Source organism: Scyliorhinus canicula, chromosome 2, assembly GCF_902713615.1.
Source record: "Scyliorhinus canicula chromosome 2, sScyCan1.1, whole genome shotgun sequence".
NCBI lineage: Eukaryota > Metazoa > Chordata > Chondrichthyes > Carcharhiniformes > Scyliorhinidae > Scyliorhinus > Scyliorhinus canicula.
Window position 1 is genome coordinate 206592840 of NC_052147.1, and position 16242 is coordinate 206609081.

General features: G+C 40.7%; 1 protein-coding gene across 5 annotated transcripts in view; it reads right to left on the reverse strand.

The window, feature by feature from the left end:
- The window catches only part of dync1i2b (dynein, cytoplasmic 1, intermediate chain 2b), a 126161-nt gene that overhangs the window by 83042 nt on the left and 26877 nt on the right, over positions 1-16242 (reverse strand). For all 5 annotated transcript variants that reach the window (XR_005459766.1, XM_038789425.1, XM_038789423.1 and 2 more), the window contains exons 2-3: positions 8739-8862; positions 2494-2605 (exon numbers count right to left, since the gene is read on the reverse strand). Coding sequence is in view for 4 of the 5 variants with exons in the window: in XM_038789425.1 (XP_038645353.1) it covers positions 2494-2605; positions 8739-8852 (226 nt within the window). In the remaining variant the exon portion in view is untranslated. The remainder of the gene's footprint in view (positions 1-2493; positions 2606-8738; positions 8863-16242) is intronic.

The following is a 16242-nucleotide window of genomic DNA, read 5'->3' on the forward strand; positions in this document are numbered from 1 at the left end:
TGTCACAAGTAGGCTTATATTAACACTGCAATGAGGTTACTGTGAAAATCCCCTAGTCGCCACGTTCTGGCGCCTGTTCGGGTGCACAGAGGGAGAATTCAGAATGTCGAATTTACCTAACAGCACGTCTTTCGGGACTTGTGGGAGGACACAACAGCACCCGGATTAAACACACGCAGACACTGGGAGAACGTGCAGACTCCGCACAGACAGTGACCCAAGCCGGGAATCGAACCTGGGACCCTGGCGCTGTGAAGCCAGTGCTAACCACTATGTTACCGTGCTGTCCCTTTTTTATAGATGTACCATAGAAAGCATCCTATCTGGCTGCATCACAGCTTGTTATGGCAACTGCTCGGCCCAAGACCATAAGAAACCACAGAGAGTCAGGAATACAGCCCAGTCAATCACATGAACCGGCCTCCCATCCATTAACTTTGTCTACACCGCCCGTTGCCTTGGGAAAGTAGGTAGCATAATTGGAGACCCCTCCCACCCACGTTATTCTCTCTTCCAACCTCTTTCATTGGGCAGAAGATATAAAAGTTTGAAAACACGCATCCGATAAATTCAAAAACAGTTTCTTCCCCGCTGTTATCAGACATCTGAATGGCCCGCTGATGGACTGAACTGATCTTTCTATGCATCTTCTCTACAGTTGTAACACTATATTCCATATGCAGCACCCGATGTCTATGTTTATGTATTTACATTGTGTAAATACAGTCTGTTCTATGTATTCATGTATGGAGCGATCTGTCTGGACTGTATGCAGAACAATCCTTTTCACTGTACCTCAGTACATGTGACAATAAATCTATATCTAAATTTGGTTGTTCTCTTTGTTCACATGTTCCTGGGACTTAGACAGGAATAGGCAATTTGCTTTAAGAGACTAAAGAGCTATATTTGTAGCACTGTGCAAACCTTAAGAATTATGAGTTAGCAGCTGAGCTTGGATTTGTTAATGGTACTGTGGATGAATGGTACAGGTTGAGGAATAGTGGGAAAACTGGGGATGGGAGGAGAGAACTGTGCCAATTAAAACAGTGATGTGCAGATCCAAGAACAGAAGAAGATTCTGGTGATGCTAATCAGGAAAGGTGGTGGAGAGAGAACAAAGAGGTATGTGTGGGGTGGGGGTGGGATTACCTGCAAAAGGAGGTGTTGAGGATGGGGACAACTATAAACACAATTCACTCCTGCCGACAAGGAGAGCAAATTAAAATGGGTGTGGAGGGAATGGAAACATAAGGAAGTGAGGAAAAGACAAAGAGGATCCATGAGTTGAGCAAGTAATCTAAAGAAAAAGAGATATGGGAGCTTAGTGTGACAAGAAGATGAGACAGTAATGGGAAGACCAATGAGTAGAAGATTGAATTCTAGCAGGAGTGAAAACAAAAGCAGGAAGGAAGGAAACCACTGTTGGCTGCATTTCTCCACCAAAAAGTGTAGCATATGTATGGCTGTCTCCATTCTTGTCCCCAGTACACTATCTCAACCCACCAGATAGGAAACTGGGGCAGGTAAGCAAAAGCTTGGCAAAAACACAGTTTTAAAGAATATCTTATAAGGAGAAAGGAAAGAGACAAAGGAACAGCAACATCAAGACATCAGTGATGATTAAAAGAGAAACCATACCCTCCAACATAGTCAGCAGCATCAAGGGGGAATCCACTTGTTAATATATTACTAGTCTTCATTTCACCTGTATTTCCTCTCAATGTAACAAACACTCTGCTGTCACGATTGATAATTCAATTTTTATTTAAAGTAGAACATCACCAACTCATCATGAGCAACACCACAGGAGATCTGTTATATATCATTCTATGCCTTTGCAGCAATGAATTTAGAATGGCATCAGTAACATTGTCAGGCCCAATTAACATCTCCAGATAAACAAGTGTTGTATTTGTGGTTTAACTCACAACAAATCACTACTAATGAAACTAAATTATATGTAACACATTTGTTTTAACATTGTGTTTCACTTTAACAATGTTCCAGTTGAACTTGCATTTTTATTCATAATTATATCCTGTGTCCAGTGTAACAGAATGATGCTCTACTGCCATCTACTGATAGCCCACTATTATATCTGGTAAATATAGTATTTTGCAATGTTACCATTTGCTAATTTTTTTGACTGACGTTAAGAAATAGCTTAAATAAAATGGCAAAAAAATACAATCTTTCATTCTCAATATTTCAGTAAGCCAGAAATAATTAGAATCTGTTAAACTTGCGCTCTGATTAAATTTGACATGTTTAGACAGTTGTGTCAAACAAATCTAACATCAAGTAAAAAACATATCAAATGTTAGTCCCATTGTACATTATTAGTAAGCATCGACTCAAATCCGAGTCTCATTTACACGAAGCAAAATAAAACAAAGCTCCACTACTAGACTTAGTGGAATAGCCAAAAAGAGAAAGACCATGTGTTCCTGAAAATGAAACATACCTTATCAACTAAATCCACATACATACCAACAGAGGGCTCAGATGTAATGCCCATGCTCTCTAGCAAGGCCTCAGCTTCTCTTCGTTTCTTTTCAATATCAGATTCTTCATTCTGTACCAATTCCTTTTTTTGATCAGCCTAAAATGGAAATAATTATGTATACAATACTTCTACAAAATATGGTCGTGAATTATTGTACAGTATTATTCTAAAATAAATTTGGTGCATTACTTGCTTCATGCCAATTTTTTCTTTTAACCAACTTTCACCCCTTTTCTCCTGAAGCTGTTGAAGTACAGTTTTACAAACGTCATTAGCTTTTTCATACCTCACCAAAGTGTTGATCTTCATGTGTTAGCCTAAGTGGTAACAGTTGACAAATTATTTGTGAGGAACATTGCAACCAATTCCAAACCATTCTTTAGATACACATGGAATTTTCAAGCAGGGATCAAATAAGCTTGCGAAAATGGGATTTTCATTTATATTGTCCAGAAGAGGTTCATTGTAATATTAAAAAAGTACGAGAGAAGTATTCTGGAATTACATTCAGAAAGGCATCTCATGTTTCACAATTGAAACTTTAAACCTGCAAGTTTAAGCCATTCAAATCATTCAACTAAATTACACATGTAAACCTCTCTAAATTCTGTTATTCTGAAAAAATTTAAATATTTATCATCCCCACTGCAATTTACATCACTGTGGAAGCTAAAGTACTTTAGGTATTAACCATGCCTATTGGCATAGTTACTTTATGCTAAAATAAAAATACATGTTGGATTTAGAAGTTGAGTTCACACTTCCAAATATTATTTACCTTATAAACTGAAGATCAATAAAATATTAGTTTATGCAGGTGCTTAACCTGCACACTTTAGGATTTGCAGGCTATAAAAATGTAACCTATGAATGATAAACATTCTGGGTGGAATATAAAAGCCATGATTTTTAAACTAAATAGGAAAACAAGGGTCTGCACCCACAGCACATGGGTAAATATAATCAAATTTGCTTGCAGAGTAGGCTTTATAAGCAGTATTGGATTGGATTGGATTTGTTTATTGTCACGTGTACCGAGGTACAGTGAAAAGTATTTTTCTGCAAGCAGCTCAACAGATCATTCAGTACATGGGAAGAAAAGGGAATTGAACAGAATTCAAGAAAATACATGAGAATACATGAGTATAGACCAATGTAAACAGATTAAGCATTTCAAATGACTTCATTTGATTTGACTGTCACGTGTGGCGAGGTACAGTGAAAAGTATTGTTCTGCATAGAGTCCAGACAGATTGTTCCATACATGAAAAAAAACATAGGACACAAGATAAATACACAATGTTACTTTTGTAATTTCTTCTAACCCCATTTAATGTGGGAGAAGGAAAATTACACGTCAATGGATGATTTAATTGCACAAAAGTAGCTCGGTATCACCACCATTGACCAAAATAGTTAAGCTAAGGAACCTGACTGCCAGATTGGACCATCATCAGGTAGGGAGAGAACCAACAAAAGAAGATAACCTACTTCCCTAATCAACACCGGCCTACCACATGCCATGAGTAGAAGGAATACCTTGGAATGAGGTACAAATCTAATATAGTGACTAAATAAGGTCTCTTGCATGTCAAACACCAAAAACAGCATGCTATTTAAATCAGTCCCTAATCAGCAAATCACAGGGAGGGTCTGCAACTCCTACCATATTCCAGTCAAGAACAATGATGGCCAACTAACTGGAGCTGGAGACTCAATGAACATCCCTATCTTTATCAATAAAGACATTAGGAAATTTAGAACCATGTTTACTCAGTAATACTAGGTTAATATTTTCCACCTCAGGAGACCAATCTTTATGGGGAAAAAAGTATTCTCTGTGCACTTTCAGTTTACACTTATTGCATAAGATAGCTGGTACTTCCACTAGTACTAATCCCAATGTGTCATATTGACTTCCACAGGAACTATTTCTTGCCGTATGTGATGTTTAGTCAACTGGTTACTTCTAATGCTAAAAGTGAAATATTAATCTGACAATCCAGCTGAGTCATATCATTCTTACATACATTATCTGAAGTCTATCTTCAATTTCTCAATACTCAATTTTTTCAAATGCAGAGTTTGATTCACTACATTGCGGTGTCAGACCAGACCCCAACAGTGGCTAGGAAACTGGACATAAACGCCAATATTGTATTTAATTTTGTAAGACTTTGAGAAAAGGATACCTCACTCCAGACGACATTTCACTAAAAAATAGGGATATGGTATATTGAAACAAACGTGATTACTAACACAATATAAAAGTATCTTTAACATCACACCATAAAATAGCTGACAATTATCCCTTAAACAATGCTACTTAATAAAGTGAATACAATACCCTTAACTATCTTTATTCCCACTCAAACAATAAGAAAAACCATCTCAGCTCTCAATCCAGTTAAACTACCATTAGCACATAGGAATACCTTTCTTGAGAAAGAAATATCTTGTGCCACTGCTTTAAAGAAAGACCTGAATCCTGTCAGAACCATGCAGAAACTCTGACTGTATGTCTTCAGAAGATGCTTCTTAGCTTGTTTCAACTCCCCTTGTTCTCAGACAAGTCTGCACTGCTTGAAAAGACTGCTAATCTCTTTTAATTGAACTGTAGAGAAAATTTCTTGACTTCTGTTCACAGCTCCATCTAGAACTCCACTGACCTGCTTTCTGCGAAATACCTGATACCTTAGCTCCACCCAGTAATGACATCATCTTACCAAGTTGAAATCTAATTAACTCTACAGGGAATCCCCCTTAATCCAAACAAAATTGGATTGCTCTAGCCTTTTACAATGGCTTAATTGCACCCCTGGCTCCCAAGATCTTTGCTGTCTTTCAAACTAGATTTGTTTTAAAGCATGACTGCAGTGGTCAAATACGAACTAAGGCTTTAACCCTTGCTGCACCAAACAGCTACAACACAATATAGCTGAAATTCCCACATTCGTCACAATTCGTTACATCGTGAGGAAATCTGCATTTTAAAATTTAATTTGTAAGTTTTGAGGTAGGTCATAGCTAAAATAGAAACTGAACTGAAAAGGGAACAAGAAAGGTAAACATAGAAAGGGAAATGATCCTCCCGGTTTAAGGAAACAAAAACAAACAGAAACCAAAGCCTCTACTAAACTGAACACGCTCAAAGGATATAAAAAGAACAAGGAAAAGTCCAAGCTGAGCAGTAGCAGTTGATAAGTCCACTAGTGCAATACAAGCAAGCTGAAGACTGAAGACCAACAGAGGCTAGATCAAGAAAGCAAACATATAGTTTCTGCAGATGTTTCCATAATTTAAAGATAACAATGGTGTGTCCATCCAACCCGAGTTGAGCAGGTTCTGCTATTTGTGAAGATCGTGCCTGTGAAACTCAGGTTAGTTGTGAGCTTCTGTCAGCTGGAGATCACAGTGCCTCCTCGGAGAAGAGCTGAAAATCATCAGGAAGAAGGAAGAATTCTGAAGGACTTTGTGGCCAAGTGTAATTGCCAAATTCTGAGTAGGCTGTTTAGACAATTCGTAAAAGCTGTCTTAGTGGTCGCTGCCATTTAATCTGCAATTTATAGTTCATATCTGACCACAATCTGCCAGATAACTTGGGCGCTGTTCTCCCAAAGGGAGACAAAGTCCCGACGCCGGAGTGAAAACCAAAGTGTTCCACTCCGGCGTTGGAGCACGCTCCCAGCCCCCTATTCTCCCACCCCCGGGGGGCTAGGAGCGGGATCGCGCCTTTTACACGCGCTGGGCCTTGCCGCCGCATAAAAAGCAGCAGCGCGCAAATGACGCAGCCGGCGTCACGTAAATGACATCACCCGTGCATGCGCGAGTTGGCCAGCGCCAATCTGCGCATGCAAGGTCGCCGTCCTCCCCACAAGAAGATGGCGGATGGATCTTGCGGGTGGCGGAGGAAAGGAGGCTCTCTTTTAGAGATGCTGGCCCGCCGATCAGTGGGCCCCGATCGCGGGCCAGACCCCATCGGAGGACTACCCCCGGTTAGGGAACCCCCGCCCCCCACACAGGCCGCCACCCCAGCATTCCCACACAGTTCCCGCCAGCAGTGACCAGGTGTGGATGGCACCGGCGGGAACCTGTCATGTTGTAGCGGCCACACGGCCCATCCCAGCCGGAGAATCAGCGCAAACGGCGATTCTCCGAGCTGCCCAGTGCGATTCTCGTGGCGCTGGATTGGGGGGGGGGGGAAAGAATACCGCCCCTTATCTTTAACTCATAATAAATAATTCTGGGTGTCAGAATAGTCATTTGCAAGTACAGAACTTGAGTATTGCTGAAAAATTAGACCTTTTGTCAAAGCTTATCATCAGGACAATCCATAAGAATATCAATACAAAGACAAAACAACAAATTTATATTGTACAAGATGAAAGGTCCGGTTGGTTGGGAAGTGGACTCTGATTGGTAGCGGCGTTGCCATGGAGAATGTAATTTTCCTTACATTGCAAATTGTCTTGTCAAAACGTTTCGACAAAATGTCTGGATTTTTTTTCTACAAATTCATGGGAAGTGGGCAACGCTGGCTAGGTGAGCATTTACTGCCCTATTTGCCCTTGAACTGAGCTCACTGGGCACGGTTCTGAGGAATGTGGAGGAACAGAGAGATCTTGGGGTTCATGTCCACAGATCTCTGAAGGTTGCCACTCAAGTGGATAGAGCCGTGAAGAAGGCCTTTAGTGTGTTAGCGTTTATTAACGGGGGCTTGAGTTTAAGAGCCGCGGGGTTATGCTGCAACTATACATGACCCTGGTGAGACCACAATTGGAGTATTGTGTGCAGTTCTGGTCACCTCATTATAGGAAGGATGTGGAAGCATTGGAAAGGGTGCAAAGGAGATTTACCAGGATGCTGCCTGGTTTGCAGGATAGGTCTTATGAGGAAAGGTTGAGGGAGCTAGGGCTTTTCTCTTTGGAGCGGAGGAGGATAAGAGGCGACTTAATAGAGGTTTATAAGATGATGAGGTGGATAGATAGAGTGGACGTTCAGAGACTATTTCCTCGAGTGGATGTAGCTGTTACAAGGGGACATAACTATAAGATTCAGGGTGGGAGATATAGGAGGGATATCAGAGGTAGGTTCTTTACTCAGAGAGTGGTTAGGGTGTGGAATGGACTGCCTGCTGTGATAGTGGAGTAGGACACTTTAGGAACTTTCAAGCGGTTATTGGATAGGCACATGGAGCACACCAGAATGACAGGGAGTGGAATAGTTTGATCTTGGTTTCGGACAATGCTCGGCACAACATCGAGGGCCGAAGGGCCTGTTCTGTGCTGTACTGTTCTATGTTCATTTTAAGAGTCATCCACATTGCGGTGGATCTGGAGTCACGTTAGGCCAGGTCAGGATGGTAGGTTTCCCTCCCTAAAGGATGGTTCTTTATAACAATGGATCATGGTTCCATGGTCATTAGACTTTTAATTCCAGATAATTATTGAATTCAAATTTCACTACCTACCGAGGTGGGATTCGAAACCGGGTCCCCTGAACATTATCCTGGGTTTCTGAATTGCTAATCCAGCTACAATAACAGTACACCACCTCCCTCTCCCCCCCCCCCCCCCCCCCCCCCCCCAATAGTTACAAACTGCTCTGTTTGAAACTGAAGAATCTTGTGACTTTATTCATTTAGCTAATAACTGGGATTTTGAATTTCGCCTACATTTTTAAAAATGGTTACTGGAAAATTCATAGAATTCCTACAGTGCAGAAGGCGGCTATTCGGCCCATCGAGTCAGCACCAACCCTTTTAAAAGAGCACCCTACCTAGGTCCAGTCACTCGTCCACTTGCCCTATCCCGTAACCCCATAACCAAACCTGCACATCCCTGGACACTAAGGGGCAATTTAGCATGGCCAATCTGCCTTACCCGCACATCTTTGGATTGTGGGAGGAAACTGGAGCACCCAAACATGCAGACACAGGTAGAATGAGCAAACTCCACACAGATCATAACAATATCCAGCTCGTAAACAAAAACCTGTCTCAAATTCACTAGATATTCTTATAAATAGGAGCCAGCTGTCTATTCCCCACTTTAAAACCTCTCAAAAAGCAACAGTTAATTTGCTTACAGCACAAATCTTTCTTTGTTATCCTCCAGGATAAAGGTGGTTACAAATACTACAAAAAAAATCAAACAATGCATACTGCATATGTACAGGGAGAACATATCCATCGAGGATGTGAAGATACAGCTTAAAGTTAATGACTTACTTCCTTTTTCTTTCTCTCCTCTTCTTTCCTTTTCTTTTGGTCTCTGATTTGAGCCAAACGCTGTTTTTTGCGCTCCAATTCGGCTTTAAGCTCACTTTTATCTTTGTCCGACATATTTGCAGCCCTGGTTACAAACAAGCAGGAGAGATATCAGCATAACAGTTTTTTTTTTGGTCTTCGACAATTCATAAAATGTAGCTCTGAGCATATTGTATTACTTAAACACTGGAAAATGTTTGAAGGAACAGTTAGTCTGTATATTTCCAGGAATTTAGTCTGATGTATATTACAATGGAAAATCATGCAAATATAAATGTTTCATTTGAATGTCCTGATTAATTTGAAGCATAATTTTTTCTGTTTTCAAAGTACATGACAAGTTTAAACACAAAACATGGAAGCTAAAAAAACAGCAAGCACAGAAATTTACGATTTTACCAATTAGGATAGGTACTTGCAGAAGCCTTAAAAATGGCTAAAAATGCTTGTTTAAAAAGAAATGGCTATCAATTGAACTGAAATATTCACTTACCAGCGGCATTATTCACAAGAAGATTTGGCAATTAGAATTAGTAACAATTTTGTGTGAAGAGCAATGGCGTTTACTTGCAAAACAGTTGTGATATTTAAAACTGCAAGACTTGCAAATGTGTCCCAATTTAATACTTAAACTTCTTCAACACTTCAATATTACAAGGGTCTTTAATTAATAAACCCTCATTTACAAACTCTTTCTAGAACTCTTATAACTAACCAAAGGAATGAGCATTTCCAATATATTTTTAAATGTTACACTGATCAGAAACTTCCATAGCTATCATTTAACCCTATCTTATTTGTTGAGAATTTGTCCCTCAGCAGTGCATGGATTTATCAATTTTCAGATCAGTTTTCAGTGAAAATGAAATGGTAACACTTACAAGCTTTTCAGCATCAAATTCCCCACACGTGCTGAACAGTTGAAATGCAAATTACCATAAAAATCGTAAAAATATACAATTGCTTACAAAAATACAGCAGATTTTCTAGATGGATTTGGTGCTGTTTATAGAAGTGTTCTTACTTATATTTTAATTTTCTGTTCGTTGAATGTTACAACACCCAAGGTAATTTCAATTAAACTTACTATTAAATAGAAACTCCCTCTTTTCATATTCACAACTTCATAAATGAATACTAATGAAGAAAGCCATTCAGCCCACCTTAGTTCATCCATCCAGAAAAATCTATAGTCACCACTCACAATCTAACTGATCCTTAAATGATGAGGTTCTTGTCTCTACTACAGCACCTGGAAGTTCATTTCAAATGTCTATCACTCTGCATGTAGAACTCTCGACAGCAGCTGTAAATTTGCCTTGTCAGTTTGAATCAGCACCCTGTTGTCTCACTGTGACGGGTTAACTTGACATAGAATATTGAAAGAAATCAGATATACTATGTACCTCTAGGAGGCCCTTTCTAGGTAGTCTTTTTAAACCTAAAGAGCCAAAGTTCACCCTTCTTTCCTTATAACTCAAGTTGTTCAAAACCAAAGATCTTAGAAAATGTACGAGGGGCAGAAAAGTTATTTTATACTCCGCTTAGATCCAATAGAATTACATAGAATATACAGCACAAAATGCTGGTATTTTGGCTCTACTCGAGCCTCCACCCATCATTCCTCATCAAACTCTATATGTATAACCCTCTTCTACATTTACCCTTCTAACTCATGCAAATTTAGCCTCCCCTTAAATGCATGGATGCTATTTGCCTCAACTACTCCCTGTGGTAGCAAGTTCCATGCTTTCATCAATCTCCAGGTAAATAAATTTCTTCTCAATTCCCTATTTGATTTCTTTGCACCAATCTTATATTGGCATCCTCGTATTTTGGTCTTCCCCACAAGGTATTACGACTAACCCCAAGTGAGGTTCCCCAAAAGTTGTTAATCCATGCAAGACCCCTCAATTTCTCATCCCAGCTGGGATACCCCCAAATTGTTACAAACCCATGCGAGGAATGATGACTGGCTCCATGTCTTTATTCAACCCACCCTCTGCTGATAGCAACAAGGTTTAATCGAACAAGGTTCCCTTTCACTTGGATACTTTTGCCAGACCCAATAATTATGTTGAAAAATAAGCCAGACTTTCATCAGATAGAGTAGGCTTTTTAACTACTAAAAAGGGAAGGAGAAATAGGAAAACACATGGCGGCATGGTCGCACAATAGTTAGCACTGTTGCTTCACATTGCCAGAGACCCTGGTTTGATTCCCGGCTAAGCTCACTGCCTATGCAGAATCTGCACGTTCTCCCAGTGTCTGCGCGAGTTTCCTCCGGGTGCTCCGGTTTCTTCTCACAAGTCCCGAAAGACGTGCTTGTTAGGTGAATTGGACATTCTGAATTCTCCCTCCATGTACCCAAACAGGTGCCTTATGTGGCGAATAGGGGATTTTCACAGTAACTTCAATGCAGTGTTAATGTAAGCCTTCTTGTGATAATAACAAAGATGATCTAAATTCATACTGAATGAAGTAAGAATTTAGTCCAATAGCAAGTAAATATGAATAAAAATTCAGACGGAACAGTCCTCAACATGCGAAGTGCAGTTAATGAGGTGTGTGGCCATGAATTGATTCCAGTATAGCAAACGTCTGCAGGCGAATAGTTCATTTTTTGATTGAGGTGTTCTGTGGTTTAGTAGAGATACTTCAGTTATGTTTTCCAGCTGTGATCCCTATTTGCTGACTGTTTCACGTCCACAGTCAGAGAGAGAGAAACATAGAAAATAGGAGGATGAGGCTATTCGGCCCTTCGACCTTGCTCCGCCATTCATTATGATCATGGCTGATCATCAAGTTCAATACCCTGATTCCACCTTCCCCCCCACTTCCCTTGATCCCTTTAGCCCCAAGAGGTATATCTAATTCCTTCTTGAAATTACACAATATGTTGGCCTCAATTGCTTTCTGTGGTACTAAATTGCACAGATTCACCACTCTCTGGATGAAGAAATTTCTCCTCATCTCAGTCCTAAAAGGTCCGCAAACTGTGACATCTAGTTCTGGACTCTCCCACCATCAGGAACATTCTTTCTGAATCTACCCTGTCTAATCCTGTTAGAATTTTGTACATTTTGAAGGTTTCAGAGGACTACAAGGAAGGTTTCAGAGGACTACAAGGAAGGTTTCAGAGGACTACAAGGAAGGTTTCAGAGGACTACAAGGAAGGTTTCAGAGGACTACAAGGAAGGTTTCAGAGACCTACAAGAAGGTTTCAGAGACCTACAAGAAGGTTTCAGAGATCCACAAGAAGGTTTCAGAGATCTACAAGAAGGTTTCAGAGATCTACAGGTAGGCTTCAGAGATCTACAGGAAGGTTTCAGAGATCTACAGGAAGGTTTCAGAGATCTACAGGAAGGTTTCAGAGATCTACAGGAAGGTTTCAGAGATCTACAGGAAGGTTTCAGAGATCTACAGGTAGGTTTCAGAGATCTACAGGAAGGTTTCAGAGATCTACAGGAAGGTTTCAGAGATCTACAGGAAGGTTTCAGAGATCTACAGGTAGGTTTCAGAGATCTACAGGAAGGTTTCAGAGATCTACAGGAAGGTTTCAGAGATCTACAAGAACTGATGGAGTGAAGGGAGCCCCTGATAGGGGAGGTGAAGAGAAAGTGGGAAGAGGAGCTGGGTGGGGCGTTTGAGGCTGAATTATGGGAGGAGACCCTGATGTGAGTCAATGCATCCTTGTCGTGTGCCAGGCTCAACCTGATACAATTAAAGGTGGTCCACAGGGCACACATGACGGTGGCCCGGATGAGCAGGTTCTTTGAGGGGGTGGAGGTTAGGAGTGGGTGCTGTGCGGGGGTTCCTGCAAACCATGTCCATATGTTTTGGGCATGTCCGAGGCTGAAGGGTTTCTGGCAGGGGTTTGCTGACATCAATTAAGGGCAGGAGAACCAGTGGAAAGGAGGGCTGGGAAAGGTGGTACGGTTTGTGTAAGCCATGTTGGCTGGGGTTACTGCAGGAAGGGGGGTTATATTGTTGTGTTCTTGTTGAAACCTGATGTTTATAAATGTTAAAATTACAAATGCCTCAATTAAATATTTTCTTAAAAGAAGATTTTTAAGTTTCTACGAGATCTACTCTGACTCTCCTAAACTCCAATGAATATAATCCTAGTCGATTTAGTCTCTCCTCATATGACAGCTCTGCCATCCCAGGAATCAGACTGATAAACCTTGGCTGCACTCCCTCCACAGCAAGAACATCCTTCCTCAAATGATGACACGAAAACTGCACACAATACTCCAGGTGTGGCCTTACCAGTGCCCTAACTTACAGTAAAACATCTTTTTTCCTATACTCAAATCCTCTCACTATGAAGCCCAGCATACCATTTGGCTTCTTAATGCCTGCAGTACCTGCTCACTTACCTTCAGCAACTGATGCACGAGCACACCAAGGTGTTACTGCGTATCTACCTCTCTCAATTTGCACCCATTCAAATAATAATTTGCCTTCCTATTTTTTGCTATCGAAGCGGATAACCTTACAGTTATCCACATTATACTGCATCTGCCATGCATGTGCCCACTCACTCAGCCTGTCCAAATCCCGCTGAAGCATCACTGTATCCTCCTCACAGATCACCCTCCCAATCAACGTTGTATCACCTGCACATTTGGATATAATATATTTAGTTTCTCATCCAAATCATTAATATATAATGTGAACAGTTGGGGTCCGAGCACAGATCCCTGTGGTACCCCACTAGTCACTGCCTGCCATTCAGAAAAATACCCATTTATTCCAACTTTTTGCTTCCTGTCTGCTAACCAGCTTTCTATCCATCTCAAGACACAACCCATACTCCCATGCACTTTAACTTTACATATTAAGCTGCTATGTTAGACCTTGTCTAAAACCTTCTGAAAGTCTAAATAAACCACATGCATCGGTTCTCCCTGGTCAACTCTACTAGTTACATCTTCAAAGAATTCTAGTTGATTTGTCAAGCATGATTTTCCGTTAGTCAACATACTGGTCCAAAAAAACCATCCCGTATACACTCCAGAAATTCCTCCTTTATTGTACTGTGACTAGATTAAGTCACCCAATCTACATGCAGATTAAAGTCACCCATAATCACAGATGTTCCTTTATCACATACATGTCTAATTTCCTGTCTAATGCTATTCCCAACATTATCACTGCAGTTTGGTGGTCTGTATACCACTGCTACAAATGTTTTTTTGCCCCTTGATGTGCAGGATATTCCTGCACTGCCCGCCTTGCTCTGCCTAATTTTAGACATTCCTGTAAAAAGTGGCTGATCCCTTTTGCAGGGCCGCAGCTTCTGATCTTGTATCACACCAGTGTGGAAAACCTCAGCTGCTTTTCCTCACAACACAGACAGACCGGCAGGAAGGTTGTGGGCAGCTCCCAGCTAGTTTTTAACCCCCTTTTGATATATTCTAACTGGAAACCCAAAATACACGAGTACGTCTAGGCAATTACACCCAGGGTCTGAGATGAGAGAGTGGTTACATTCCTTTGTCTTTACGAGAGATGGTAATAGTCTTTGGATGCCTTTAGAAGTACTTATTCTGGAAACAGAGATCGGTTCCATTGTCCTTTAGATAAATACCCTGTAACCATTCCTGCCAGTGGCTAACTGTACATTGTCAACCATCTTTGGGGTTTGTGTTCATTTTAAAATATAAAACTCAGGTCTTTTAAAGTCCAATATTTCTGTGTGTACATTCCATTGGATTTTTTTCCTCCATCATCAGAACAAAGGGGAAAGACACTCAGTATCTATTCTATCAGAACCGTTCATAATTCTGAAGACCTCAATTAATTCACGCCAAGCAATCTCTTTTTAAAGAGAAATGAGATCCAGTCTGTTCACTTATTCCTGTCAGAATTGAAGTTAATTTTTATACTGTTAATTTGTTTTTGCAAACTGGGGAGCGACTCTATATTATTTCATAATAAGGCAAGCAAAACTTCAAACCAAAATTCTATACAAGTTTAGCATGACTTCTCTATTTTCAATTCAATCCCTCCAGAATTAAACCCTCATACTTGAATTTATTCCTGTTTTAATCCGTGATATTCCCTGTAGTAATTCATGTATTTAAAGACTCACATCCCTCTAAACTCTTCATTTCCAATAATATGCCACACATTTCTTAGGCCAAACTTTATTGCTCAAATATAAAATAAGTAAAAATGAAATAGTGCAGAGTGAGAGCTCATAGATATAATGCACAACTTTATGACCCAGTCCAGTAGGGAAACCAACGAGCAGTAATGCTCATCCTGACTTGCAGTTATATTTAGAATATATCCCCAATCAGAAGATATCCTTGAAATCACTCCTACTTCCAGGCAGACGGAATACTTCAGTATGCTTACAATAGCACTTTATACATTTGGGAATTTGAGTCCTCCAACTTATCCACCACATGTGAGAAGTTGGAAATTATTTCCCCCTAAACTATCCTTCATGCTCACCATACAATCTTTGAAGACTAGCCCAAGTGTTTAACATCCTTTGCCTCACCAGCTGTGGACAAAGGCAACCTCCCCCTCTACTATCAAAATTGAGATCTAGAACCTCCTCGGATGCTATCCACCCATTGTTCATAGACCATTTCTGCAAATACATTAAGAAAAAATAGGAGGGAGAACTCTGCTGCATTTTAAACACAGTTGTCCAAGGCAGCGGATCAGCTAAATCAAGTGGTTCTCAGCCAGCATCGAGTGTCTCTAGTTGATATTCTTTATAACCTTAAGTGTGCAGGTACATAAACCTTAAGTGTGCAGGTTGATTAAACTTGGTTTGTTCTCACTGGAACGAAGGAGGTTGAGGGGTGACCTGATAAGAGGTCGACAAAATTATGAGGGGCATAGACAGAATGGATAGTTAGAGACTTTTTCCCAGGGTAGAGAGGTCAATTCCTGGGGGGCATAGGTTTATGGTGCGAGGGGCAAGATTTAAAGGAGATGTATGAGGCAAATGTTTTTTACACAGAGGGTAGTGGGTGCCTGGAACTCGCTGCCGGAAGAGGTGATGGAAGCAGGGACGATAGTGACGTTTAAGGGGCATCTTGACAAATACATGAATAGGATGGGAATAGAGGGATACGGACCCCGGAAGTGCAGAAGATTTTAGTTAAGACAGGGAGCATGGTCGGCGCAGGCTTGGAGGGCCGAAGGGCCTGTTCCTGTGCTGTACTTTTCTTTGTTCTTTGTACATGAGTCCCAACTCTACCATTTCCAGCCTCCCAAAGGAATCAAGTTGTGGAATCACAAGAGCCATATTTTCAAATAAGATCATATATTCCACTGAACCACCTGGAATTACACTTCTGTTTCCCCAATTGTATACACTCAACCTTCAAGGGAAAAATCTTTCTTCAGTCCCATTACCAGCCTGACGAGAAATGATGCAACCTAATGTTTGATGGTGAACATACACAGATAGGTTTGCAGAGTCAGGAACTTGAAG